This window comes from Sturnira hondurensis, unplaced genomic scaffold (genome assembly GCF_014824575.4).
Source record: "Sturnira hondurensis isolate 20B ecotype Veracruz unplaced genomic scaffold, ASM1482457v3 Scaffold0000880, whole genome shotgun sequence".
In the NCBI taxonomy this organism is placed as follows: Eukaryota; Metazoa; Chordata; class Mammalia; order Chiroptera; family Phyllostomidae; genus Sturnira; species Sturnira hondurensis.
The window spans coordinates 2,763,588-2,789,985 of NW_028073511.1; the positions used below are offsets into that span (position 1 = coordinate 2,763,588).

General features: G+C 57.3%; 1 protein-coding gene across 8 annotated transcripts in view; it reads left to right on the forward strand.

Moving 5' to 3' along the window:
* FOXP4 (forkhead box P4) overlaps window positions 1-24,024 on the forward strand; it is a 51,284-nt gene extending 27,260 nt beyond the window's left edge. For 2 of the 8 annotated variants that reach the window (XM_037052392.1, XM_037052399.1), the window contains exons 3-18: window positions 3,324-3,419; window positions 9,464-9,586; window positions 10,173-10,259; window positions 11,808-11,955; window positions 12,098-12,311; window positions 12,575-12,679; window positions 13,378-13,465; window positions 14,487-14,570; window positions 14,655-14,862; window positions 14,941-15,017; window positions 15,707-15,808; window positions 19,298-19,419; window positions 19,974-20,072; window positions 20,908-20,974; window positions 21,511-21,680; window positions 22,095-24,024. In XM_037052392.1, coding sequence (XP_036908287.1) covers window positions 3,324-3,419; window positions 9,464-9,586; window positions 10,173-10,259; window positions 11,808-11,955; window positions 12,098-12,311; window positions 12,575-12,679; window positions 13,378-13,465; window positions 14,487-14,570; window positions 14,655-14,862; window positions 14,941-15,017; window positions 15,707-15,808; window positions 19,298-19,419; window positions 19,974-20,072; window positions 20,908-20,974; window positions 21,511-21,680; window positions 22,095-22,242 — 1,938 coding nt within the window. In that variant the 3' untranslated portion in view covers window positions 22,243-24,024. The remainder of the gene's footprint in view (window positions 1-3,323; window positions 3,420-9,463; window positions 9,587-10,172; window positions 10,260-11,807; window positions 11,956-12,097; window positions 12,312-12,574; window positions 12,680-13,377; window positions 13,466-14,486; window positions 14,571-14,654; window positions 14,863-14,940; window positions 15,018-15,706; window positions 15,809-19,297; window positions 19,420-19,973; window positions 20,073-20,907; window positions 20,975-21,510; window positions 21,681-22,094) is intronic. The other 6 variants (XM_037052418.1, XM_037052408.1, XM_037052434.1 and 3 more) reach the window with 6 other exon arrangements.
* Window positions 24,025-26,398: the final 2,374 nt, after the last annotated feature.

Below are 26,398 nucleotides of genomic sequence, written 5' to 3' on the forward strand. Positions count from 1 at the left end.
TCACACCCCTCACAACAACTCTGCGCTAACCACAGGACTATTTCTGTTTTGCAAAGGAAGAAACTGAGGCTAAGGAGGTCAAGACTTACCCAAGGGCATACAGTGTGTGGTAGGGCCAGGGAATGGTTAGGTTCTGGGAATGGTTAGGTCCCCCAGCCTGCTGGGCCATTTGACTCGTCTGTGGTGTGCAGGTCACTGTGCCTGGGACACCCTCCAGGACCCAGGCAGTGCTGCCACTCCTCGGGAGGCCTTCCCAGACTTCCCCGGGCAGAGGAGGCCCCACTCTGGGCTCTGCACCCATGCCTACTTCCATTCCAGCCTCTGATGGGCAGCCATCATCTAAGCACCCAAGTGGTGAGGGCAGGGCAGGGCCTATGCTGTTTCTCCGTGTCCTCAGCACTTAGCACGGGCCCTGGCACACAGCAGGCGCTCGGTCAGTGTGAAGAAAGACTGAGTGTGGACAAGTGAGAAGTCAGAGAAGGAGACAGCCTTGGCCAGCCCTGGGTCTTAGCTGGCTGTTTGAGGGCAGCAGCCAGAGGCATGGGAAGGAATGGGAGTGAGTGGCCTGTCGCAGAGACCTCTCCCAGGAATGAGACTGCAAGTTCAGGTCATTTTTTTCTTGTAAGTCTTGTAATTTCATGCTCTGGGAGACCACAAATAAGTGAGTTATTGGGGAGTAAATCCAACTCCCCAGCCACTCCCCCCACCAAGAGACTGCATGTGGCTCCCCCCACATGCCCCTGGAAACCCCCCTGCTGCCCACCTCTCCCCACCAGGGGGTGGGTGCTTCCTGCCCCTGCACTGACCCGGTGTTCCCTCCTGCTTGCCTGGGCTGAGCAGCTCCTCTGAGCCACTCTCCCCCATCTTGACCCCTGACCCTGCACCCTCCACCTTTGGAGGGCAAAGAGCACTTGTCCAGCCTGCATCATCAGGCCTGGAGGGGTCACTGAAATTAGCGAGGCAGGCAGAAGCAGGGGCTCCTCCTTGATCATCCCCTGCCTGCCCACCTCTCCCCACCCTGCCCGCACCCCGTTTCTATAGCCTCTGAGAGCCTTTTGATCCAGGAAGGTCAAGGTCAGGCTTACACTTTCTGAAGGGAATCTTGAAAAGAAACCCCAGCCACTGATCCTGGTGTGAGGCCCAGGGGAAGAGATGGGCCTACGCTGCACACCTGTCCGAACCCCAGCTTTGCTGGGAGATACGTTCCCACAGACACTCCAGTGTGCATGTAGATGCCACCCTAAGGTAAACTGGAATTCAGCCTCGGGGAGGCTCAGCTGCTCAAAGGGGACTGTGTATATATTCTCCCGGAACACCGCGGGCGCCCCCTCGGCAAGCACGAGGGGCCAGTGTGGGTGAGTGCGTCCTGATTCTCCTTACAGGGTCTTGTCTGACGGCGCATGGGGTGGGTTCAGAGAGTAGAAGTCCGTGTGAGGACAGACAGGAGTGTGTGTGGACAGAGGTGGTCGTGAGTCATTGGACAGGTGCCCTGGGCACCACACTGTGTTGGGAGAGAACCGAGGGAGATTGATGAGAAGGGAAGGGACAGACGCTTCGCCAATGCCAACAAAGTGAAAGCATCGGTCCTTTAATTCCTCCAGTATTTCGCAGATGGGCAGTGTCCCAGTTTTGAAGATCAGGAGACTGAAACAGAAAGGGAACAACTCGTCCAAGGTCACACTGCCGGCAATCGCACTGGGATTCAAACCCAGGCCTGCCTGCTGCCAGGGCCCCAAGTCTGAGGCCTGGGCACGGCTGCTCTGGCATTCTAGGTCTCCGGGAAACCTGGAGGCAGACAGGTTCTGTGTTCCTGGACTGTGGATTTGGGACAGATCCCCACATCCTTTGCCTCTGAGCCCCCACTGACCCAGGAGTGGGGGGGTGGAGGGCCTAGCTGACCTTATGAAGAACTTCCAGCCTCCCTGACCCCTCCCTCTTTTACCTGACCTCTCACAGCGCGTCCACCCATGTCCCAGGCCCACTCTCTAGCCTGAGCTTCTCCTCCTGCAAATGAAGTACACTTCCCACTCCTGAGTGTCTGCTGACTCGAGTCCATTCCCACCACCATGGCCTCCAAGAGCTGACCACTGACCGCCGCAGTCCGTGTAACTCATGGGTACTTCACACACCCCTGTCAGGACCTGACTGAATTCCCCCAGTGCCAGGAGGCCCCACACCTCAACCTGCTGGCCTCAGAAAGCACCCCCTGTGCGCAGACTTTGAGCTTCCATCCACAGCCCCCCCCCCCCCCAGTGTGCTCTGACTCCGAGTGACTGCTGCCCCCCCAGCCCCTGGACCCACCAGGCAGTAGGCCGTGCAGCCAGGCTCTCCGGGCTCCAGTCCCGGCTCTGACACCCCCTGACTGTGGGATCTTGGGCAAGGTACTTAACCTGGAGACTGTTTCCTCATCTTCATTATAGGGCTGCTAATACCTGCCTCACGGGAGAGAATTAGATGAGATCCTGCCTGTGAAGGGGAGCAGAGTTTGCCACCCCAAAATACGTGGCTTTAGGGTATCGATTATTTTAGGCTGGTTAATTTTAAGAAAGAGCAGACGTGGGAGAAGCCCTGAGAATCAAGTAGAAGGTACCCTTTGGATAGGACGTTTACAGATAGGACCCCTCTGTCTGTAAGCGTGTCCCCCTGGCCACTGGGCCTGGCTGGCTGTCTGGGAGCAGGCACAGCAGCTTTCCTTCCTCTGTTCACTGTGCTTTTCCTGGTGGCCTCTCAGAACTGACCCTGCCCCCCACCGGCCCCGCCCCGTGTCATCTTTTGTCTTTAGATGAAGGGGGTCTTTAAGGCGGTGGCCAGTTACCCTACTCCTGGGTATGTGCCATGTATACAGGGAGTATACCTGTTATTAAAGTTTAATGTTTTCCTCCTGCTAACCTGCCTTGCGTTACTTTGATCAGATCATTAGTCCAGCCAGAAGCACTTGAAGGAAAGAGAATAGTTTTTCCTCCCAGACACCCACGAAGTGCCTGACACATAGTAGATGCTCAACAATAGTACTTATGTTTAATGCCCTGAGTCCACCCCCCTGTTGGGCCAGGGACCCTTCCATGTGCTGCCCTCACGAAGGCAGCAAACCTCACCAGCTTCCAGAGTGAGTGCCTATAGGCTCTGATTCCTCAGTGACTCCCGTCTTTATATTTATCCCAGGCCCAAGTGAACCCCATGAGCCTTTCACTCACCCCCAAGACCTACTCCCCTTTACTTCCCAAACTCCACCTGAACCCCGGCTCTGCACCCACCACACGGACTGCACTGACTTGCGGCCCACAGCAGCCCCAGCAGGCACTCTGACTCACCCTGTCTTGCAGGCTCTCCAGGTAGCCCGGCAGTTCCTGCTACAGCAGGCCTCAGGCCTGAGCTCCCCCGGGAACAATGACAGCAAGCAGGCGGCCTCTGCAGTGCAGGTGAGGAGGAGGGCACTAGCCCTCTGGGCTGGGCTGGGCGGGCTGGGGCCAGGTCAGAGGGAGGGCTTGGCAAAACAAAGGAGAGGAAGGGCCCGTTGGAGAACTGCTCTGTCCAGCCGGCCACCCAGAGGGAAGTGCTGGGGCAGGGTGAAGACACTTGCACTTTCTCATCTCCACCTGATCCCCAGGCCTTCCTCTGCTTGGCCTCTGTCTGAGTTCGAACCTGCACTCAGGTCTCTCGGTCCCTGTCCCTCTCCACGGGTTCCTCTTCCTTGGCCTCAGGGTTCCTTATCAGGTTTCTGTTTCTCCATCCTGGTGTGGTCACTCAGCCTGTCCCTCTCTACACCCTTCCCAGGCGTTCTCAGTTGCTCCGGTCACCGGGTCTCCCCCCTTGTCTCTCACCCACCAATTCTCTCTGTCTCCCCGCGTTTCCTGTCTCTTGGTGTCTCTGTGTCTCTTTTGTTTTCCTTTGCACAATCTGCCCTTTTTCCCCCTCCCTTCCCCCAGCCTGCCAGCCCATCTGGCTGGCTGGGGGAAGGGAGATCCGTGGGGGGTGGGCCGGGGTAAGCCAGGCCTTCTGTTTACCTTTTGTGTCACAAAGAACTTGGGAGAATCGCTGTCTGAGTCGGGGTGGGTCACAACTGGGGCAGCCCAGTCTCCTCCCTCTCCACGCCAGCCAAGCTGCCGCACCCCCCTACCCCTTCCCCTTCCCGCAGCAGTGGTGGGAGGCTTGGAATTGGGGAGAGGATTAAGCGGGGCTTTGAAAGGAAGTTTATCTAAGGGAGAAAAGCTGAACACTATCCTGAGCATGGAGCTCTGGAGTCTGGGGGGCAGGGTGCTGAGGGGAGGGGGGAGGAAGGCAGGATCGGGGGTGGGGTGCAGGGTGCCCAGGGAAGGACCAGGATTGGGTTTTACGTGGAGCAAGCTTATGTTCAGAAAGTGCTTTGAACAAGTTCAAGGTGCCCAACACTGTGGTGCCTTCACTGTAGCCCTGATTTCAGTCTTGAATCTAATGAGACAGCCCTTAAGGGGGAGGTGTTGGGCAAAGAGTCCAAAGAGGGGTACGGGCCTGGGTTGGGCGAGGAGGACACAATCTGGAAGGCCAGTGTTGGGAAGAAGAGAAAGTTCTCCCTTTGTGGTGTCAGGACGAGGTCTCTGAGTTAGGGAACCCCCCCCCCCAACCACACACATACATAATCCCTGTGTCTAAAGTGGCCTTCAGGCTACTGTTCTTTCAGTTTATTGATTTGAGAGAGAGAAAAACATCCATTTGCTTTCTACTTATTTGTGCATTCACTGGTTGCTTCTTGCATATGCCAGACTGGGAATCGACCCCTCAACCTTGGCATATCCAGATGACTTTCTAACCAACTGAGCTACCCGACCAGGGCTTCTCCCCACCCTGCCCCCAGCCCAGTACCCCAGGCCAGAAAGGGCCAGCCGACAGGAGGCAAGAAAGAAGGAGTTTGATGGGAGCTGGAGGGACTGAGGGTCAGGCACAGGAAGTACTTTGCAGCCAGGTAAGACGGGTAGGAGAGCTGAATAATGAGAAAGGGAGGGAGGCTTTGGAATTTTCCTTGGGAGACCCCTTCTCCTAGATTGAGAGAAGTCCCTGGATGACCTTGAATGAGAGGCAGAGGTTTTGGTCAGAGGGACAGATAAAATGATTCTCAGGCCTCCTCTCATCTTGCCCCCTCACTCCTAGTGATTGATTCATCTGTTCACTCAACAATTACTTACTCAGTACTTCCTAGACCAACAACTGACATCTACAGAGCGCTTACCTGGGGGCAGACCCTAAGTGCTTTATAAGTATCGTCTTATTTATCCTCAGTCCTATGAGGTAGATGCTGTTATTGGCCTCATCTTGCAGATGAGGAAACAGGCCCATAGAAATTAAATAACTTGTCCAAAGTCACATAGCTAATAAGTGGCAAAGCCAGGATTTGAACCCAAACAACTATCCCCAGAACTCACATTTCACTGCCTGTACCGTGACACCGCCATGCGCTTCGCACAGTGGTAAACACTAACAGTCCATGGGGACAGAGCCCTTGCCGGGTGATTCTCTGGGCTCAGGCAGGTGGCAGTTTCGGCGGCCATGTCTCAACTTCCCCAGGAGCCTGGAGCCCTGGCTATCAGTCCTTCATCTCTTCCAACCTTGATGCCTTCCTTGTCTTTCAAGTTCACAATCTCTAAGGAGATGGGGCTTCTGTTCCACCAGGAACAGGGGTACAGGGCCTGGAAATAGCTTTCCTGTGAGCTCACGTCTGGTGGGGCAGTAGGGGAGAGCGAGAAGGAAAGTGCGTTTTGTCGATGCGGCATTTGGGGAAATGGGTAGTGAAGGGAGGCCTATAGCAGCCCTTCCCCCGTGGCCCCACCGGACACTGCCCTACTCCCCAGCTCGAGATGGGTTTCCTGCCCGCAGTCTCCTCCCAGCCACAGTCACTAGCCCTCTCCTGGAGACAGCTTCAGATGACTTCCTAAAACCTCATTAGGTCCCCAGCTTTAACGAGATTGCCAGGTTTGTGCCCAGGCTTGGATGCCAGGCAGGGAAATGGTACAGGTCACTGGGAGTTTGGGCAGATGCTTGTCTAAGGCCAGGCCCCTTAGCTCTGCCTACCTTAGGGTCTCACCACGATCTTTTTTTATTGTAGACTCAGCCCAGAATTAGTCTGAGGACTTCCCTCTGGTGATATGCAAGGGGATTGAACCAAAACTAAGCTCTGGCCTAGTCCCCAAAGTCACCTGGGAAACCCTGGCTCCATACTCCAAAATTTGAGTTTGGGTCCTCGATTGGCACCAAATTGCACCCGTCCCAACCCTCAGCTCCCAAATAAGCTGCCTCCCCGTTGTGACCACAGTGGATGGAGGGGTCTGGGCCTGAGCGGGGCCTGGGGGTGGGGCTGCAGGCAGCTGTCAGCATGGAGCCCAGTGTGCACTCTGCCAGGCTTCAGTCCGCGTGTGGCTGCCCTGGCCACTCTCCAGGCGGTGACTCACCAGCTCTGCTGAGCCGACTAGCCCACAGTACCCATCCTGACACATCCTGGCCTGGGGAGGGGTCAGTGGGGACACCAGGGGAGCTCCAACTCAGTGCTCAGAACCCCAAGGGGCGTGAGAAGAGGTGGATGGGTCAGCCATCCCAGGAGATCAGTGTATGGCAGCCGCCTTGCTGACCTTTCTTGGCCCTCCTGGACCAGCTTAGAGACAAGAACACAGAGGTAACCTGTCTCCATCTATCCTGCAGCTGCTTGTCCAGCCGGCACCTCTACCACGTGGCAGGAACGTCTGAGGCTGGGGGGCCTTCCAAGGGCATCGCTTCCATTCCCCTGCCTCATGCAGGAAAGCCCCAAGGAAGGAAATGCCACATCCTTTCTTGCATGCCACTCACAATGACTCACTCCTAGTGCCTGGAAAGAGCTGGGTGGCTGGTCTCAGTCTCCCCTGCTGTGGGCCGAGTCCCTCCCTGGGGCAGCTCTTGCTGTGATGAGAACAGGAGGCCAACTGCTTTTGTCCTAAGTGACCCTTGCTCCCCAGTGCCCTCTGGGGCCCCTTGAGGTGCACCTTACCTAAGGTGCAATAAAGAAGAAAGAGGGAAAGGCAGAGACAAGAAAAGAGGGGGAGAAGGAACATTCAGAATGTTTTTAAAAAGTAGTTGTCTCTCCAGTTGCCTAGCATTTAATACCATAGAAATCACTTCCACTTACCCCTTCTCCCCTGGTCTCTTTAAGGCGGGGCAGGTGTTTTAACTTTTCCAGGCCTCTGTTTTCTCATCTGTAAAATGGTAATGATGATGACACCCTCCTCCCGGGGTTGCCACGAAGATTCAGGGAGATCATGCTCATTAAAGGCTTAGCCAAGTGCCTGGCGAGTAATCCGAAGCCAACCACAGCCTCTTGTGTAGTCCTGTGAGGCAGGGCGGGCAGGTGTTCCAAATCCCAATTAGAGGATGCAGAAAGTGAGGCTTGGTGATTTCAAAGAATAGTCACCAATTGGTGTCAGAGACAAGAACCTAGGTCACCTGACTCAGAAATCTAGGACTCTGAGCTCAATGCCACCATGTTGGGTGCCCCCATGGAAGGAGGAAAGGACAGATGAGCGGCCCAGCTGCCCCAGGGGTTACACAGAGGCTGGCTCCGCCAGGGGAGTGGATCTGGGCCACCCTCTGCCACCTCCCCTAGGTGCCTTTGCGAGTGAGGACCAAGATGCCCCTGCAGGCTGGCTTTCCAGAATCTCCTTTGCTACAGTGTAAAGATGGAGATTGGCCTTTGGGATCCCCCTCCTTTAAACTCCCTGGATGGTTCAGTTTCTACACACTCTCCATAATGCTTCTCAAGACCTGCTCCAGGGTGGAGCAGGCAGCATGGGATGTGGAAACACCAGGAGCCATGGAGTACACAGACCCGGGCTTGAATCACGACCCTGCCACTGAGTGCTCCCCTGGGAGCCCCCCTTCCCATGGGATGTCCGTGGCTGAAGAGGCAGGTGGTGCCCCTTGGGGGGAGTGTGCAGAGAAGCTGGGGGAAAGCCCAGGGGTGGTCTCAGCCACTAGTTACTGTGGGCAGTGGAACTTCCCATGTCCCTGGAGGATTTACCTCGCTTCCCTGGCTGCTCCGCTGCTTGGGGATTCCCTAATTAGTGGCCTGAGGCTGAGTCCTGCCCCTGCCAGGGATCCCAGAAGGAACCACCTCCTCCTCCCTTGCCCCACCCATGGGACTGGGGGGAGGTAAGAGGGGCCATGAGTCCTCTGGGGACCTAACCTGAAACAAGTTGCTTAAGACAAGTCCCTGCAGGACACTCTTCCCTGACTGGGCCACCCTGTACCTCTCCCTCCCCACCCCGGGGCTGGCAGAGGGGCCTGCATTTTCTGGGGAAGGTATTTCAGCTCACGGGAGCAAATATTTAATACCTACTGCATGCTGGGCACTGTGCTAGGGCCTGGGAGTGAGGAGGAGATGAGAGAAAGAGTCTTGCACACTTCCAGCACGACAGGAGTGGCAGGTAGCCCCACTAGGGGATAGCCCCACTAGGGGATAGCCCTACTAGGGCACCGGTCCTGCCAAAATGGCGTTAAGACAGTGTTGCAACTTGGGCCTCCCTGGCTGTCACTTCACAAGCCTCAGGGTTTCAGAGGGAGGTAGGGCTGGGAAAAGAATGCTGCTACTGCTTTTGCCTGCACCTTTTGCCTGCAGCTAGATTCTCTGGGCCTCCTGGAGAGGCCTAACCCAGGGCAGGGACAGAAAGCTTCTCTGCTTTGAGAAACCTGCATGTTCCAGCTGGAAGGAGTCATCTGTTATCATCCAGTCCCTGTTTGACATTTGAGGAAACTGACACCCCAGAGAGGGCAAGTGACTGTCGCCCAGCAGGTTCAGTGCGGAACTAGGAGAAGAAGCCTGCCTCCTAACTCCTTGCCGGGGTTCTTCCCACGCTGCTAAAGACATAACCACACCCCCACCCCCCACCCCCCACCCAAGGATGTCTGGCTCTGTGCGTCCTCCAGACAGCTGTGCGGAAGCGCATGACGCGTGTGTGAGCAGAGGCACAGTCCAGGGCTCCTGCCGTGTGGGCCACCGTTCGAATACCCCCGTGGCCGCAGGCTGCACTTCGGGTCAGGCCCGTCTCGTATGTCCCAAAAGAGACAGAGCAAGAGTTGGGAATGGCTGACGGCTGCCCTCCCATCACATGGGTTCTACCAGCCAGTGTCACTAGAGTCTAATCGTCCTGCACTAGAGGTTGCCTGTCCCAAATATAGGCAGCCTTCATGAGTACTTGCTGTGTGCCAGGCTTTATTCGGGGTATTAACTCATTAGTCCTCATGAAAACCTACCAAGAGGTAGGCATTGTTGCTGCTTCCATTTAAAAAGCAAGAAAACAGGAAGCAAGTCACTTGTCCAAAGATGCCCAGCTGGTTGGTGGCAAAGCCGGATCGGAACCCAGGCAGACTCACTGTGGAGCCCCTCTGCCATCCTGTGGAGGGGCCTTGGGTACATGCCCACCCCTGGGTGGGGTCGAGGTGAGCAGGCTAACAGGGCCCAATCCCACAGGTGCCCGTGTCGGTGGCCATGATGTCGCCACAGATGCTTACCCCCCAACAGATGCAACAGATCCTGTCGCCCCCGCAGCTCCAGGCCTTGCTTCAGCAGCAGCAGGCGCTCATGCTCCAGCAGGTGAGTCTGGCCTCAGGGCAGCTGAGAAGTGGGGGGTGGGGAATGGGCACTGGCCTCCCACCTCTGCCCTGCTTGCTACCAACATCACTGAGTGGCAGAAACCGGAGAGACTGCTCAGGCCCGACTGGTCTGCATTCCTCCAGGGCAGTGGGGGGACCACAGGAGTCAGGCCTCTCCCACAGCTACGGCACGCCCCCCCCCCCCCCCCCCCCCCCCCCCCCCCCCCCCCCCGGCGCGGGCCGCNCCTCTGCACTCCCTCTCTGGTGCTGGGCCCACCTCTGTCTTCAGAACCCCAGGGAAGGGCAAAGTGCTGGAACATCCTGACTCTCAGCACCTTGACCTGGTCAGGGGACCCACCCAGGAGTCAGGGAGGGCCGGGCAGTGTAGGATGAAGCTTCCCTTTCCCCTCTCCACTTACTGAGCCTCTCTCAGCAGCACTCTCCCTGCCAGGCTGTTTGTCCCACTGCCCCAGTAAGGCTCCCCACTCCTGCCTCTAGCGGCTGGGTCACCACAGGGCTGGGGTTGCTATGGGGTCAGCGGTCCACTGCCCATGGCAACCCACTCCCACCCTTTCCTCCCCACCCAGCTGCAGGAATATTACAAGAAGCAGCAAGAGCAGCTCCACTTGCAGCTCCTCACCCAACAGCAGGCTGGGAAGCAGCCACCCAAAGAGGTAAGGGGCCCGGGGAGGGCCCCCGCGCCCTCACCTGCCGTCCCAGCCCTCTCCTGGCAGGTGGCTGGGACTCTCAGAGAATTGCTTGGTGGGCATACAGTGGGAAAATCAGGAAAAGCCTGGGAGAGGGATCAGCCTGGGAGAGGGAGCATAGGGGGGGATGCGGAAAGGGGCTCGAATTTCTCTATCTCCCCTCGTTCACACCTAGTCCTCTCCTTGCCTTATGTTGTTGGGTTAACAAGAGCAGGAAGACAGCTCTGTGTTGCCTCTGCACATGTGTATAGACACGTGTGCATGGTGTCACATGGCCCACACTCATGACCACCTGCCTTGCTGTCACGCCCTCTTCCTTCCCGCTTGTCTCTTAGTGAGCCAGCACTTCAGTTCTCCCCTCTGGTCTTGAGAATCTTTCAGTTACTCAGCAAACCACTTGCCCCCACCCGCTAGTCCAGCCCCAACTTCTGTCCCTTCTCATAGCATTCAGCCCTGCCCTCTCCAGAGCCCTAACTCCCAGCCTACATCTGCTGCCCCATCTGGGCAACAGAGCCTCCTGAGCTTCCGTACCAGGCCCTGCTGTTCCCCTGACTCCTCCATCCCAGACATGTGCCTCCCTCCTGCTGTGCAAACCACAACCAGCTTCTGAGTTGCCTCCACCCGGAAGGCTGCCCTGCTGACACCCAGTCATTTCCCCAAGGCTTCAGCCTCTCCCTCAAGGTCTAGTAATTGCTGCATTCTCTGCATTATCTCTAGGCTGCCTCTACTGACTAGCCAGCCCCCAGCCCCAGGGCAGTCATGCAGGCAGGCAGGCAGAGACATCCCTGCCTCACAAGCACCCAGGACAGGCCTGGACAAGACTTGCAGCCTGCTGACTTGTCAGTGCCTGTGTGAAGAGCTGAATCTTGGCGGCCGGGAAGGGGGCGGGGGGTGCTGGGCCAACCTAGAGAACGGGGAAACTAGAGCGAGGGTGTGAACAAGTGTATGTGTGAGAGTGCCCCCCAGCAGTAGGGATCCTGGGTCCTAATGATGAGCCGATGCTGATCTTTTAAAGTCCCATCAGACTTTGAGATTCTCTGTATCTAAGAAGCAAGAGAGGAGCTGGAGGGGAGAAGGCCCCCTCCTCAGGCAGAAGGGGGGCACCCCGGGCATGTGGGAAGGGTGTCTCCAGGCAGGAGTGGCCCCTGGAGTCTGACAGGCTCATCGATCATTGTGATGAGAGCGCCCCCCCCACCCCCAGGCGTGCACAGCTGCGGATCAGGGAGCTGGAGCAGGCGCTAAGCAGCAGGAGGAGGGAGGCATCTGAGTCTGGCTGTGTGTTTTGCGCGCGCGCGAGTGCGTGCGTGAGTGCGTGTGTGCGTGTGTTTACTGCGAGGAGGCATGCAGCCCTATGGAAGCTGGGCCGGGAGCAGAGAAGCTGCCGCTTCGGACACTGCACCCACAGCTCCGGGGGCTGAGAGGCCCTGGGAGGGGGTGGCCGCAGGGTGGGCACCAGATGGTGCACCTGAGGCTGATGGCACCCCTCTCTGCCCACCCCCTCGGGCTCCCCATCAGGCACTGGGGAACAAGCAGCTGGCCTTCCAGCAGCAGCTCCTGCAAATGCAACAGCTGCAGCAACAGCACCTGCTCAACCTGCAGAGACAGGGGCTGGTCAGCCTGCAACCCAACCAAGCCTCGGGGCCCCTCCAGACGCTCCCGCAAGGTGAGTGGCTTACCCACCCTCTAAGACCAGCCCCACGGCCCTCACTGCACCTAAGGGCTGGTACTCCCTTCTCTCAGGGGTGAGATGGAAAGGTCCCTATGTTCCTGGAGCCCTGCCAGCCTCTCGCCTCTCTCTCCCACAGCAGCTGTGTGCCCCACAGACCTGCCCCAGCTATGGAAGGGCGAGGGTGCCCCTGGGCAGCCCGCTGAGGACAGTGTCAAGCAGGAGGGGCTGGACCTCACTGGCACGGCCACCACCGCTACCTCGTTTGCTGCCCCCCCCAAAGTCTCACCCCCACTCTCCCACCACACTTTGCCCAATGGACAGCCCACTGTGCTCACACCTCGGAGAGACAGGTACGAGTCCCAGGCTGAGAAGGGGGTGCTGCAGACCTGCCCAGGGGCCTGCCTGGGCCCCTATGGGAGGAATCCACAGTGGGGGCTGGGAGAGTGGGGTGGAGCTCAGGGACCTGGAAATGTATCTCTCTCCCAGGGCACACAAAATTGTGCCAGGTCTCTGGGAAACCTGTGTTAGGGACAGAAACATCACCAGCAGGGGAACTGGGGCTGGGTTGCTGGTGTCTTAGGTCCCTGACCACCACCTCTGTCCCTTCTCCTAGCTCCTCCCATGAGGAGACCCCCAGCTCCCACCCCCTCTATGGACATGGAGAGTGCAAGTGGCCTGGCTGTGAGACCCTGTGTGAGGACCTGGGCCAGTTTATCAAGTAGGTCTCACCCGGTCTCTCCTTTTGCCCCTGGCTGCCCCCCTACCCAGAGAAGCCTTTCCACAGGGTCCCTCACCACCCTTCCCCCTGCCTGTCACCTAGCTTGTCCCTTCTAAGGCCTTCAGCCACTAGCTGTCCTCCTCCAGGGGCCCTCGTTACTTCTCTGCCCGCCTCCCTGCCCTGTCCCCAGGCTGCACAGCCCAGGGTCTGGGTGTGAGGACAAGGACAGAACTCCCACCCCTGTCCTCCCCCCGGCCTCAACCCCCATGAGTGATGGCCTAGTGACAGGCCTGGCCGGTAGACAGGCAGGGCGGGAGGCAGACAGGCGGCTGGCAGCAGGCGACCAGCTGCCACAGCCGTGCCAGGCTCTGTCACTGACTGATTAACTCCGCTGTCTCCCAGACCCTTGCAGCATCAGGGTCAAACAAATTGTTTTCACGCTTCGTCAGAGGTTTACTTAATTAGTTCATTTGCAATTAGATCTCTCTGTAGCTGTGATTTTAGCAAAGACATCAAAGGAGGATGAGGAGAAGGCTGCTTCCTCCTTTGCCCCATTTTCCCCACCCATTCCCCTTCTTTGTATCACTCGGTCTGTCTGCTTTCCAGGCTGTGGGCTGGCTTAGAGGGTGGGCGGGAGGGTGGTGATGGAAGGAAACCCAGGGCCAACTTTCTCTTCTCCATCCTGCTTCCCCCTGAAGACACCTCAACACAGAGCATGCCCTGGACGACCGGAGCACGGCCCAGTGCCGGGTGCAGATGCAGGTGGTGCAGCAGCTGGAGATCCAGGTGTGGCCGACGCTACAGAGGGACACGGACAGGGGCCACCAGCCCCCACCCCACCCACAGCACTGACTTTCCATGAGGGGTTTTTGGGGGAGTCTTATGGAAGGGTCATAAGAGCCAGCATCTTTTATTTCCCAAGTCCTCATTACCACGGTTAGCTTGACTCTGAAAGGTGAACCAGGGTCAGGGCTGTTTCTGCTGGGAGGTCCAGAAGAAGAGACTCATGCTAATAGAAACAAAAGTAGTATTTATAGCTAATGCACTAACTTCTTTTGTCCTGTCCTGAACACTTAACCTGTGTAACTCAGGGAATCCTCTAAACAACTTTGTGTGGTGGGTACTATTATTACCCCCATGTTACAGAAAACAGGAACAGAGAGGGGCGAAGTAATTTGCCTCTGGTCACCCAGCTAGCAGGTGGCACAGCTGGGAAAAGAACCTAGGCAGTCTGGCTCCAGAGTCTGAGTTCTGTAACACAAGAGCGCCTGGGGCTGCTCTGGACAGACGGTCAGGCCGCCAATCAATATTTACGCATTTCCCTCTGGCACCTAGCAGAGGCCCTGCCGTGGGATGCTGGTTGTAAAAGATCTATTGAATTTATGAATGGGGGTGAATGAATCATTCATCCATTCCTGTGTCTCCATTCAGTGCATGAGGACCCTCTCACACACAAGTGCCACTGGACTTGGGTGTTGTTCAGCCACAGCCTCTGCCCTTGTTAGGGAGAAAAGGCGAGTGCTGTTAGGAAGAGGGCCCCTGACTGTTGATGAACTGGAGTCTGGGACTTGCAGTCTGGAAGTGAAGCGAGGAAGGCTTCATGGAACAGGCAGCCCCTGTCTGGGACCTTGAGGGTGTGAGGGGCCAGAGGGGCAGAGGCCAGAGGGAGCCGGGGAACTGAGGCTTGGAGGCGCGTGGTGGTGGGAGTAGGGCTTTCCTGGGGAGTCTGGTGGGATGCAGAGGAGAAGGGCCTGTCTGCCTCCAGGCAGAGCGTCTGCTCACCCCCAGCCTCTCCACTTCTCCACAGCTTGCCAAGGAGAGTGAGCGGCTTAGAGCCATGATGGCCCATTTGCACATGCGGCCCTCCGAGCCCAAGCCCTTCAGCCAGCCGGTGAGTGTCCGCCTTCCCTGCAGCCCTCCCACAGCCCCTCCACAGCTCCCTGGCCCGTCTCAGCTCCTTCCCCATTGCTCACAGCTGAACCCAGCCCCCGGCTCCTCCTCATTCTCCAAGGTGACAGTCTCTGCAGCAGACTCCTTCCCAGATGGCCTCGTGCACCCCCCCACCTCAGCTGCTGCTCCTGTCACCCCTCTAAGGCCTCCAGGCCTGGGTTCTGCCTCCCTGCACAGCGGGGGCCCCGCCCGGCGGAGGAGCAGCGACAAGTTCTGCTCCCCCATCTCCTCAGGTAAGGGCTATCGGAGGGGCACTTTCCCCAAGCTGGGCCTCCCCAGTGGCTACATTACCCTCTGCCTGTCTCCCCCAGAGCTGGCCCAGAATCACGAGTTCTACAAGAACGCGGATGTCAGGCCCCCCTTCACCTATGCCTCCCTCATCCGCCAGGTGAGCACGGAAGGTAGCCGGAGAGGGTGGGAAATGGCACACAGGCTGCCCCAGGGTCCCAGCCTCTGGCAGGATCCTGTGCCAGGCAGGGGACACAGCTTCCCCTCTCAGGGCTGTCCCTTCCTGCTCACCCTTCTCAGCTGTAGGTCTCAGATAGAGGCTTCCACTGGTCATGTGACCATTTCTCTGGGAGCACACACTTTTTGTTACTCATACCCAGTGTATTCATTCTCTCATTTCTATGTACACACACTCCCATGAGACTATTTTGTGATGGACTTGTGGTCACTCTTACTCAGCTTCCCCTCCCCCCACCCCACACCTTCTCAGAACGTGCCCTTTGCCAAAATCAGGATAAATTCCAAACAGCCCCCACTCCCTAGATATCCTGCTTTTGTTCCCACTCCCTTGGAGCCCTTTTCCCTCTCCAGAGAAGTTCATGTGTCCCTTGCACAAGTGCACAGCCCTTGAGGCTTGTGTTCCCTTGTGGCTGGGCTGTAACCAGCCTGCCCTGCTAAGGATGGATGAGTACCACCCATCCTTACCCACAGGCTTCTGCAGCCAGTCTCCTCTGGGCTCAGGGTGAGTTAGTGGCCAGGCAGAAGAGAGAGACCTTGGGGGTGAGTACACAAGCCCGGGACCCTTTGAGGCCTAGACTGAGGGTCCCTTTGCTTCTTCCTTGCCCACAGGCCATTCTGGAAACCCCTGACAGGCAGCTGACCCTGAATGAGATCTATAACTGGTTCACCAGGATGTTTGCCTATTTCCGGAGAAACACTGCCACCTGGAAGGTGAGGCATGCCCCTCTCACCCCGCCAGGGGCCCCAGTCACCCTTGGACACATGTCTCTCTGAGACTGAGCACACCTAACAGTTCCCTCCATGAGGCAATCTTACCAAAGTGGTCCCACCAGAGCTTGGGCTGGGAATGTGCCTCTCCACCCCTACCTCTTCAGGGGCCATGGAATGTTCTTTAACTGCCTCTTAATGACTCCCTCCCTTCTAACTTTGTGTTGCCTTCATTCTGGGAAGAAATCCTTCTCTTCTCCGGAGTGCTTCCCCATGGGCCCCAAAGACTCCAGCCTCATGGAGTAGGGCCCTCGGGAGTTGGTAATGCCTGAGCCTGGTAAGGAGGCCTGGGTTACACTCACAGGAGACCCTCAAGGCCTGGCTGCCTTGCTTTGAAGGCGCATGCTCCAAAACTGGGGATGGAGTGGCATGGGGGTGCAGGCTCCAGGATGCACTGAGACCCACGGACTGTGTACACTGGGGCTCACATACAGGCACTCACTCGCTCTCCCCAATCCGCCGTTGGCTGCAGGAAGATAATTGTCTCCATCCAATTAGTCATTTCAACACCTTCAGCCCATAGGAGTTTTCCTGAGGGACCAGAGGCAAGCAAGAGAGGGACCCTAGAAAAATAGGACACTGAGATGTGGGCTGAGCTGCTAGGCCATTTCTTTATAGCCAAGATGGTCTGTGTGTCTATATGCCTGTGTGTGTGTGTGTGTCTGATGGGTGAGAAGATTAGGGTCTTTGCAGCAGAGTGGGAAAGTCATATCTAAATTGGGAGGGGTGGGGGCCAGATAAGGAGAGGGAAGTGTTGAGCACTATGGGGAAGTTTAGACACCTGAGGAGGAGTCCCTGCCTCAGAACCCCACTTGGATCCCTGGTTCTTGGGTCCCCCTGCTGGCCAGTGCAGAAACTGCAGTCAAACAGGCTACTCCCTCCCTTCCCCCCATCCTGCCAGGTTTCTACAAGTGTCACTGGGGCCCCCTCCCCATCAGTGCCCAGGACTGGGTGGAGCCTGCACAGGCCCCAGCCTTCTGTGCTCTGGAAGTGTGCTGAGTACAGCAAGAGAGACTGCTCCATGATCTTCCATATCCCCAGGCCCAATTTCCAAAGCTTGGGTGAGAAGCTCTGAGGCTGGGACGGCTACTCTGATTGGCTACAAGTGATGTCATTTCCGGCCAACCAGAGTTCTGCCCTCTCTGAGCCAGCAGAGCCTTCCCTAGGCCCTCCTAGCGCAGTCTCCAACCTTTAGGCCAGTCGGATATTAGGTTTTGTAAATAATAGAGTTCCTGCGTGAATCATTATGATTGCTAGTAATGTTTGCTTTACACACTGCATGTTAACCCTGTGCCTTTAGGAGTGACAATGTAGAGTCTCCCTTCCATCAGACAATGTCTTTCTTGGGGGCAGCGTACCACTCACCCACCCACCCTCCTTTTCCTGTTCTCTCTTGACTACACCACCTCACTGCAATTTTTCCTCTCCCTTCTTGAAATCAGGGGGAACACATTTAGGTGGCTTCCTTAAACACCCGATGATTGTCATGAAGCCCCGTGGCCTCATGCCCTTGGCCTCTCACGCCACCTTTACCTGGTTGCCCAGCCTTGGTCACCTTGGTGGTGTGTCTCGCTCCGGAGTCCTCCCCTCCACTTCCCCTCACCTGCCTCAGTCCCAACAGGAAGCTGGCTGAATGGCTGCTGGGTGGCCTTCCCAGCCAGCAGTGCTCTGCTGCTGCTCCCCCCACTTGGGGCACACAGACCGTCTCAGCTCAGGGTCCACTCTGACCTTTGGGAGTTTTGAACCTTCCTTCATGTTACTTGGGAAATGCACCCTGTCTACACCCAGCTCTTTCCCGCCCACCTATCTCCCCTGAGGTCCCTCTTCTTAACTATTTCCGATTCCTTTCTGCCCTCCTCCTTCACCCCTTTCGCCCCCACCCTTAGATGCTATCCACTTCAGACCAGGGAAGAGGGGTCGGGAGGCAATGTCGGCCAGGCCAGCTGCCATTCATCCGGGACAGAGCTGCCATCTGCCAAGCGGATGGTCCTCCCCAGCCCTCCCCCTGTGTCCATCCCCTTCCAGGGCCGATGTTGTGGGCCTGTCCTTTTGTTTACGCAGCCCCCGCCAGACCCCTGAAATTGCCGTTAATGTTTCAGCGTAACGAATTAGTCTCTCATCACGAATCAGGCTTCGAAATGAGGGAAAAAAGCCCCGGTGAGGCCATCCTCGGAAATTGGGGTCATTCTCATTTGCAAAGCGGAGGATCGGAGCCCCGTAATGCGGGCAAATTTATTCCAAGGCAGGAGCCCCGGCGTGATTAGGCCCTTTGTAATTATCGCTCCAAGAGATTCCACTCCAGCCACCCGCCTCCCTCGTGGATTAGCAAGCGAGTCGGAAAAATACACAGGATTTAATTAGAGGCAAATTAAAATTGGTAATGAAATCGGGCCAGTTGCAAGTGGCAAGAGTTGGAAGGAGGAGAGGGAGAGGGGATCTCCAGGGGCACAGGCTGCCCGCCCTGCCTGCTTTCTTCCCCATTTAGAAATGTAAAGAGGAGACAAGATGGGGGCGGGGGGGGGGGGGGCGGGTGGTGAGGGAGGACAGGTAACAGGGACAGGGACAGCTAGCGGGGATGAAGCTGAGAGGAGAATGTAGGGACAGGACGGAGGGACAGGGTAGGGGGGTGGGAGAAGTGGGTGGCTTAGGGCCCTAGCTTAGGCTCCCAGGGTGATGGGGGGGTCAGGGAATTGGGCCAAGCACCCCCACCTTCACCCAAGTGTCCTACAAACCAGATGACCTCAATTCTGGAAGATACCCTGCCAGAAGGAGGTGGGAGCGGCAAGGTGACTTTCCCTCTTTTCTCTCCTCCTCCTGCCTTGTGGCCGCTGCACCCACGCTCTCCGTTCTCTGGTTTATTTCAGCAAGTCTGTTTTAGGCGTTCTGTGTGCTCCGTGCTGTCAGTAAGCTTTCCATTCTGCAGCACAGCTCCAAGCCGGGCTCCCCTGCTCCCAGAGCGGGGAGGGGCTGCCGTAAGAGGTCTTGAGTTATCCCCCAAACTTTAAAAGCTTAGTGGAAATTCTCTGGGTACCTGAGATAAGGTGTCCTAGGCTCACTGAGGTGCTAAGGCCTGAGTATGACCTTTTGACAATCAAAAGCCTGAGTAACAGCTACTATGTGTCTGATTAGTGAGTGATAATGCACAAAGTGTTACTAACTCCCTATTGTTTAGTTGGTAGACAGTTTTCCAGAATTTTGCCGAAAGAAGAGGGGCAGATAATGAAACGGGCCGTCGGTAGTGAAGAGGCTGGGAGCACCAGACTCCAAGGGCGGGGAGGGGGGTCTTCTCCCCCGACCCCCGGCCAGGTCTCCTTGCTTGGCCCATCCCTGCCATTCCCTGGCCCAGGGAAGGTGGAACAAAGTGTGCTCACCTGAGCAGAGGCGGGGCCCAGGCTGCCTCTGAGCACCTGCCCCTTGTCACTGCACCCCTAGAATGCCGTGCGGCACAACCTCAGCCTGCACAAGTGCTTTGTGCGTGTGGAGAACGTCAAGGGCGCCGTGTGGACTGTGGACGAGCGGGAGTATCAGAAGCGGAGACCACCAAAGATGACAGGGTACGTGGGCCAGGACCTGGGCGGGATGTGTCCACCAGGGCGTGGGCCTGGTCAGCACCTTGCCTCCCCAGTGCACCAAATGCTCCCCACTTTGGGGGTGAGGTGGGGAGCAAAGGGGTGCAGGGGCTCAGGGGAGGCTGGAATCTGGAAATGACATGATTAGAAAGAGGACGTTTGTGCCTCGTTCTGCCCGCCCTTCTGACTGAGTGAAGGAGGCGAGGGGCATATTTCACTAGAAGGAGATAGGCCCCAAGTGTCCATGGCTAGAGCTGGGCACGTGCTAGTCACTGTGACCGTTGGTCTGCCATCCCCAGAGCCACTCGCCCTCATCACAGGAGGAGTCAACATCTGAGATCCCTGGGCCCCAACTCTTCACTTTATCAGAGAGGAGGCCCAGAGAGGACAAGGGGCTGGAGGGAGATCACACAGCAGATGAATGGCGGAGCTGAGTTTCTGACCTGTCTTGTGTGATCTGTTCAACCGCATGGCATTTTCAGTGGCAACTGAGGGACCTGGGAGAGGGTCTAAACCTCCTCTTTGGGCTTCTCTTCCAGCACCAGAGGCCTTCTCCCTACACCAGCCACCCCACACGGGCTACCCTTTACCTGTGCTCTTGACCCTGAGGCCCCGGGGGAAGGAGAGAGAGGTCTGAGGCAAGTCAGATGGATATCTCTGTGGGTGCCTGCTCCCCTCAAAGATGCCTTCTCCCTGGGCAAGAGCCTCTCCACTCCCAGCAGCTGTCGGGGCAGGAGCAGGGCTGGGGCCTGGGACAGGAAGGAAAGCGACCTCTTCTGACCGCCCCCACGTGCCAGTCACAGCTGGTCTCTTCACATCTCATTACCAACTTAGAATCAGGAGACCTGGGTTCAAATTCCTTCCCACCAGCTGCGCGACCTCTGAGACCCCTATAAATGGGGGATGATCACTGTGGAAGAGGCAGTGTTGAGCCATTGCTTGCCCTGACCCAGCTCCTGAGTGCCTTCCTGTGCAGAAAAGCCTTTGGTAAGGAGCACACGGTCACTGCCTGAGCACATGACTTATTAGCTGTCCCAAAATGCAGGTCCTCAAGAGAGGGTGAATTTGACAAATATGGGACTGTCAAGGCTGTAGCTTGGACCTTGCCAGACACCGGAAAACCTACACCACAGAGAGGAGGTGCTGGGGCAGCAGGATGTGAGGACGGACATTGGGAGGGGCCCCTGCTCCCACTCTCCAGCTCTGAGACACGTTCCAGAGCCACTGAGGCCCTGCAGTTCACCTGTGCGGGGGCTGCTGGCACTTGCTGTGCTAGGCCAGCATGGGGACTGAGCCAGGTGGGACACACACAGGCGCCGCAGACAGTGGCCAGCCCTGCTCTGACCACCCCCGCCCCAGGGTAATGAATGGGGCGGAGATGGTCCCTGGCACAGAGCGAGCCCTTAGTCAGGGTCAAGGTGAATGAGTAGTAGGTGAATGAACGAACCACACACGGCCTTCTCTCTCCTCCAGGAGCCCCACCCTGGTGAAGAACATGATCTCCAGCCTCAGTTACGGAGCACTTAATGCCAGCTACCAGGTGATCAGGTCCTTCCCAGAGCCCACCAATCATTCCCCTGCCCCCTCCGCCCCCGTGGTTTTTCTTCAACACACCCTGGTCTGTAGAGACACCCTCTTCATCTTCTCCCGGAAAGGAAGGGAGGAGACGACTCTGGGTGGCCAGAACCCTGACCCTCTGCCCCACCTCAGCTGCAGTGGGGAGGACTTCTGCTTTCAAGACTAGGTCTGGGAGAGCAGGGCAGGAAGCAGTGAGGTGGCATAATCCCCAGGGCCTTCTTCCCTGGCCTGGCAGTCTGGAGGTCCTCTGTCTCCTGGAAAGGGGCTAAGTGAAGTACAGATTCCTGGGAGAGCTGGGAGGGAGGAGGTCAGGGTCAGAGTTCTGGCTGTGGGAGGTGTGGTATTCTAAAGGCTGAGTCTGGGCTGGGGAAGCTGTCAGACAGATTCCCCAGTGGGGATGGCACACAGACAGACACATGGGAGGCTGTGTGGGGTGGGGAGGGGGCAAAACTTGGCTAGGTACAGCCCACTGACAGGGCCTGCCCTTGTGCCTTGCAGGCTGCCCTGGCCGAGAGCAGCTTCCCCATCCTCAACAGTCCTGGCATGCTGAACCCTGGCTCCACCAGCAGCCTCCTGCCCCTCAGCCATGACGACGTGGGTGCCCCGGGGGAGCCGCTTCCCAGCAATGGCAGCAGCAGCCCGCCTCGCCTCTCCCCACCCCAGTACAGGTGAGCACGCACATGGACCCCTGCCCTCAGTGCCCACAGGTGTCAGGGACGGGACCTCTCCCACTGCAGGTGGGGTTGCATCTCACTGCTCCCACCACGCCTTGCCCCCCCAGGACAAGGGGCCTCTTCTTTCTTGTGGGTCCTTCTCTCCTTCCTCTTCTCTCTCCTCCTTCCATTATCCACCCACCCCCTTCTCTCTACATCCTCTTTCCCCCCTCACCTCTCCCCTTTCCTCTGACTAGAGCCTGGGGGAAATCCATCAGACCTAAGACCACAGGCCCCAGTGGCTCAGGGGTGGTAAGGTCCTGGGGAGGGGAGATGTAGACACCCCTCTGTGCCCCAGAATTTTGGGTGAGTTTTCAAGGGGAGCAGGGGAAGGCCACCAAGGTGCCCACACGATCCCTTCTATCACAGCCACCAGGTGCAGGTGAAAGAGGAGCCTGCCGAGGCAGAGGAAGACAGGCGGCCCGGACCCCCCCTGGGGCCCTCCAACCCCAGCACTGCAGGGCCCACAGAAGACAGGGACCTGGAGGAGGAGCTGCCTGGAGAGGAACTCTCCTAAGGGCCTCAGGGGCAGGCAGGGCAGGGGTGAGACCCCTCCTGAACCCAGGCCCCACCTACCCCCACTCCACAGCCCCATCCAAACCTCAAGGCACTTCGGGACTCAGATGGGGGGACTGGCCAGCAACTCCCAATGTGACCTGACTGACAGATGCTTGGGGCAGGGACGGTCCCACCCCCAAGGGGAAACAGAACCCCTGGTCTGGGACCAGCAGAGGACACGGAGGGCCCAGACCCCTCTTCAAACCCTCCCCGCCACCAGCAGCAGCAGCAGCAGCAGCAGGGCCCTCTGCCCCCACCAGCTCTCCCTACAGCACCCCCCCACCCCCGCCCACCCCGCAGTGCTGTGGAGACCCGCAGGCGGGGCTAAGCCACCCCTCTCAGACCCTTGCACCTGACTCTGGCAGTGTCTTTTCTAGCCAGAGGCCTCCCACTCCCCTAATCTGTGCTCCCTCTCACCTTCTTTTCCATACTGTGAAGAAAAAGTTCTCCACCCTTGACCTCCTACTCCCTCCCTGGCCTGGGTGGAGGAACTGAAGTTCCCACCCATCCCCAGAAGAACCAGCCCCCCTCGGCTGTGCCCACTCAAAAGCCACAACTGGGGTGGCACAAATTGTGTGCCCTGTGGGGTACATGGGAGCAGGGCCCCCTGGCTCTAGCCCCTTCTCCCCATCTGAGATGGGACCCAGGCTGAACTTGGCCTCCACCCATTTGCTGGATGCCCCTGCAGCTGCCCCACAGTCCAGGGAGCAGAGGAAGAGGCCCCACGCCGCCTCTTCCAGAGAGGTCGAGCCAGGCAGACCTCCAGAGGTGGGGCTGCTAGAGGGAGCCCAGCCGCCCTTGAGGCAAGAGTTGGGGCAGAGGTGGTGCCTGGGCTGCCGGAAACATCCTGCCTCTGTCTTGGGGAACGGCCAGGCTGACACTGGGCTTGAGGGGCCGGTGGGATTAATTTGGTGGCTGCTGTGACCCAGCAGGCCACTCCCGCCCCCAGCCTATAGGTCCCCTATTACAGTCCTCCCTCACCCACCCTCAGCACCCCTTTCCTGTCCCCCAGTTAAACAGATGACCAAAGACCTTTCTTATGCCGGAAGCAAAAACCAAAACTTTTTGTTCGCTTTTTCCTTTGTCGCCTCCTACACCCCCTGGTCCTTTTGCTCCCGACCCCGGCCCCAGGCTGGAAACCTTCCCTCCACTTAAGTTATTGTTTTAAACCAAAGTTTACAGTGTCTGTTGGTGGCCAAGACCCTCTCTCTTCACCCCTTCTCCACCCAACCCTGAGGACCCTGGGACTCAGTTGGGGCCGGGGACCCTTCTCACCTCCCCTCTGCTCTTGCCCAGCTGGGAGAAGGAAAGAGGGCAGGGGACGGAGGTGGGCCGCCCTCAGCCCCTCCACCCCCATGGGCAGTGGGCATATGAGCCCTAGTCCCAACCCTGGGCTGCTTCCTGGGGTTCTCCAGACCCCTCTCTAGGACCAAGTCCCCCATCATGCTGGGAGTGTGGATTCCAGCAAAGGAGCTGGAAAAAAGTGACACTCTCCACAGACCCCCTATGGGGGACCCCGACTTGAGGCCAAGGACTGGGTGTGCTGGACGCTCGTGACACCCTGGGCCAGGCCCCTTTGCTGAGAAGACTCCTTGGACTATTTCCCAAGAAACCCCACATACGTCCCTTCACAAGCCACCCCTCCCAAGAGGCAGGGGGCCCTCCGCCCCCTCCCCTGTGTACTCCCCACCTGTGTTTTGTTTGACCAGCACAGAAATATTAAACGTCCTCTATACACCGGGCCCCGTGTGTGTCACCACGTGAGGGGGGAGAGCATTAAAGTGGGAAATTGCTCTGCTCTGGGGAGCCGGGGGCAGGAGACACCAGCTGGAAGTGGGGGCTCCTGTCGGAGCGCTTTCTGCGAGTTGGTGAGTGGGCTTGTGCCAGCCACCAGGCTTCCAGCCCACATTCAGTTAGTTCCCCTGCTTCTGTGCCTGCTCCCACGTCCTCTGGGCATTCTGTGGTGGTTCCTTTCAAGCAAGATGGCTCCTCATTTCTTTCTCCCGAAGTCACCACTTGCCCCAGTTCTCAGGTTTGAAATACAACTTCCTGTTGGTATGTTTTCAGCCCGGAGTCCAGCTGCAGGTCACTTACCTGGGCCACTACCCTTGGAGACATCCACCCAAGGGCCCTGGGCCTGTCACCCTTGTCTTCATGGGGGCTACCTGCATAGGGGTCGGGGGGGGGGCACCAAGCTGCTGGGGAAGGGCTGTTGGTGGTGCCCACATGTGCAGTATCAGCACTGATGGGCTTGCACGTGGGACCTGGATGGTTGGGGGAGAGAAGGAAAGGAAGACTCCGACCTGTTGAAACCAGAGATGAGTCCTGACACCTCTTAGGGCAGGGACCCCAGGCCTCTATCCTTAGGGCCTAGGGAGGAGTGTGTGAGTTGACTCTTGAAAGACATGAGGTTAGTGGCTCTGACTTCCATGCAGTTAAACATACAACTTTTGACTCCCCCCCAAACTTCAGTCATCCCTAGAAGCCCCCATCGGTTCCAGGAGCTCCCACGAACACTTAACTGCACAGGTGCTTGAGTCCCTTGTATATAGTGATGCAGAACAACACAGTGCGTGCAGTCGGCCCTGTGCATGTGGGTTTGGTCGGACCCACAGATGCATAAGGAGGGCCAGCTGAATGTTCAGAAACAACCACACGTAAGTGGAGCTCAAACTTGTATAACTCAAGGGTCAGCTGTGCTTGGGGAAAGTGGGGAGGGAGAGGAAAGGGTGTTGAGAAAGCATAAATGGAAGCATTTGCCCTTCCCACAAATCACCAAACGGCTAGAGCTTTCCGAAAAGTGGGCCTTGAAGTGGGAGGTGGGATCTGGAGCTTGAGTCGGTGACTTCTCTGTCCCAGACCTGTCTTGCCCTTTCCACCAGCAACTGTTTCCTCCATTCTCTCTCACCCTCCTGTCTCCTCGGTCTCACCCCACCCTCTCGCCCCTCCCTTCCCTTCGTGGAGGCTTTCAGGCCCTTGGACATACAACTAACCTGGACAGTGGCACTCTACAATTCAATAAAAACCATTACGATTTCACTGCCACCACTTCCCACTGGGACCACCAGCCCCTGGATCCAAGGCACCCAGAAGTGTTGGCTGCCAGGCTCCCAGCTCCCTGACTCCACCCTGGAAGAAAAAGGTCTGTTCTACAGGCTGACCCCAGAGACTAAGCAGGGGTGTCCAACCTTTTGGTGTCTCTGGGCCACGCTGGAAGAATTATCCTGGGCCACACGTTAAATACATTGTGACATGTAATCACAAAAAAAGCCTCGCAATGTTTTAAGTAAATTCACAATTTTGTGTTGGGCCACATTCATAGCCATCCTGGGCCACATGCAGCTCATGTGCCGTGGGTTGGACACCACTGCAGGGAGGAGACTACTCAGCCTCATTTGAGACAGTTCTCCCAGCTGTCTAACTGTAGTTTCTTCTGCTTCAGCTAAAGTTTTTTTAAAAAGATTTTATTACTTTATCTTTAGAGGGTAAGGGAAGGAGAGAGGGAGAGAAATATCAATGTATGGTTGCCTCTCCTGTGTCCCTGCTGGGAACTGGCCTGCAACCCAGGCATGTGCCCTGACTGGGAATCGAACCGCAGCCCTTTGGTTCTCAGGTCCACGCTCAAATCCACTGAGCTACACCAGCCAGGGCTCAACAAGAGTTTTTGTTTTGATTTTTATTTTATTCCTCCCACAGAGACATGGCAAATGCCTGGTCGGTGTATTTGGACATGCAGTGAAGATCTCTTTTGGGCTTTGGCAAAAGAGAGAGTCTTGAAATACAAGAAATGGCACTGCTGTGGACTACCACCTTCTAAGTGTATTGGGCTTACTGACAATGTTCTTATCTGATAGATGCTATGAGGGATACCCCTCCCTCACACCACCTTATTACCTTCTTCTAAGTGAGAACTGCCTCTCCCCCACTCCCACGATTAGGCTTTGCTGCCAGGAAGTTCTGCATGTTGTCTAGCCTCTCCTTCCTGCTGTTATCCACAGCCATTGGGGCAGGTCATTAGCTGTGGCTGGCAGCTTGTCCTGCTCTTGGACTTTCTGTCCTGACGGGGAGAGGGAAGCTATCTTCAGAACTTGTTCTCAGTTTGGAAAAAAATGAGG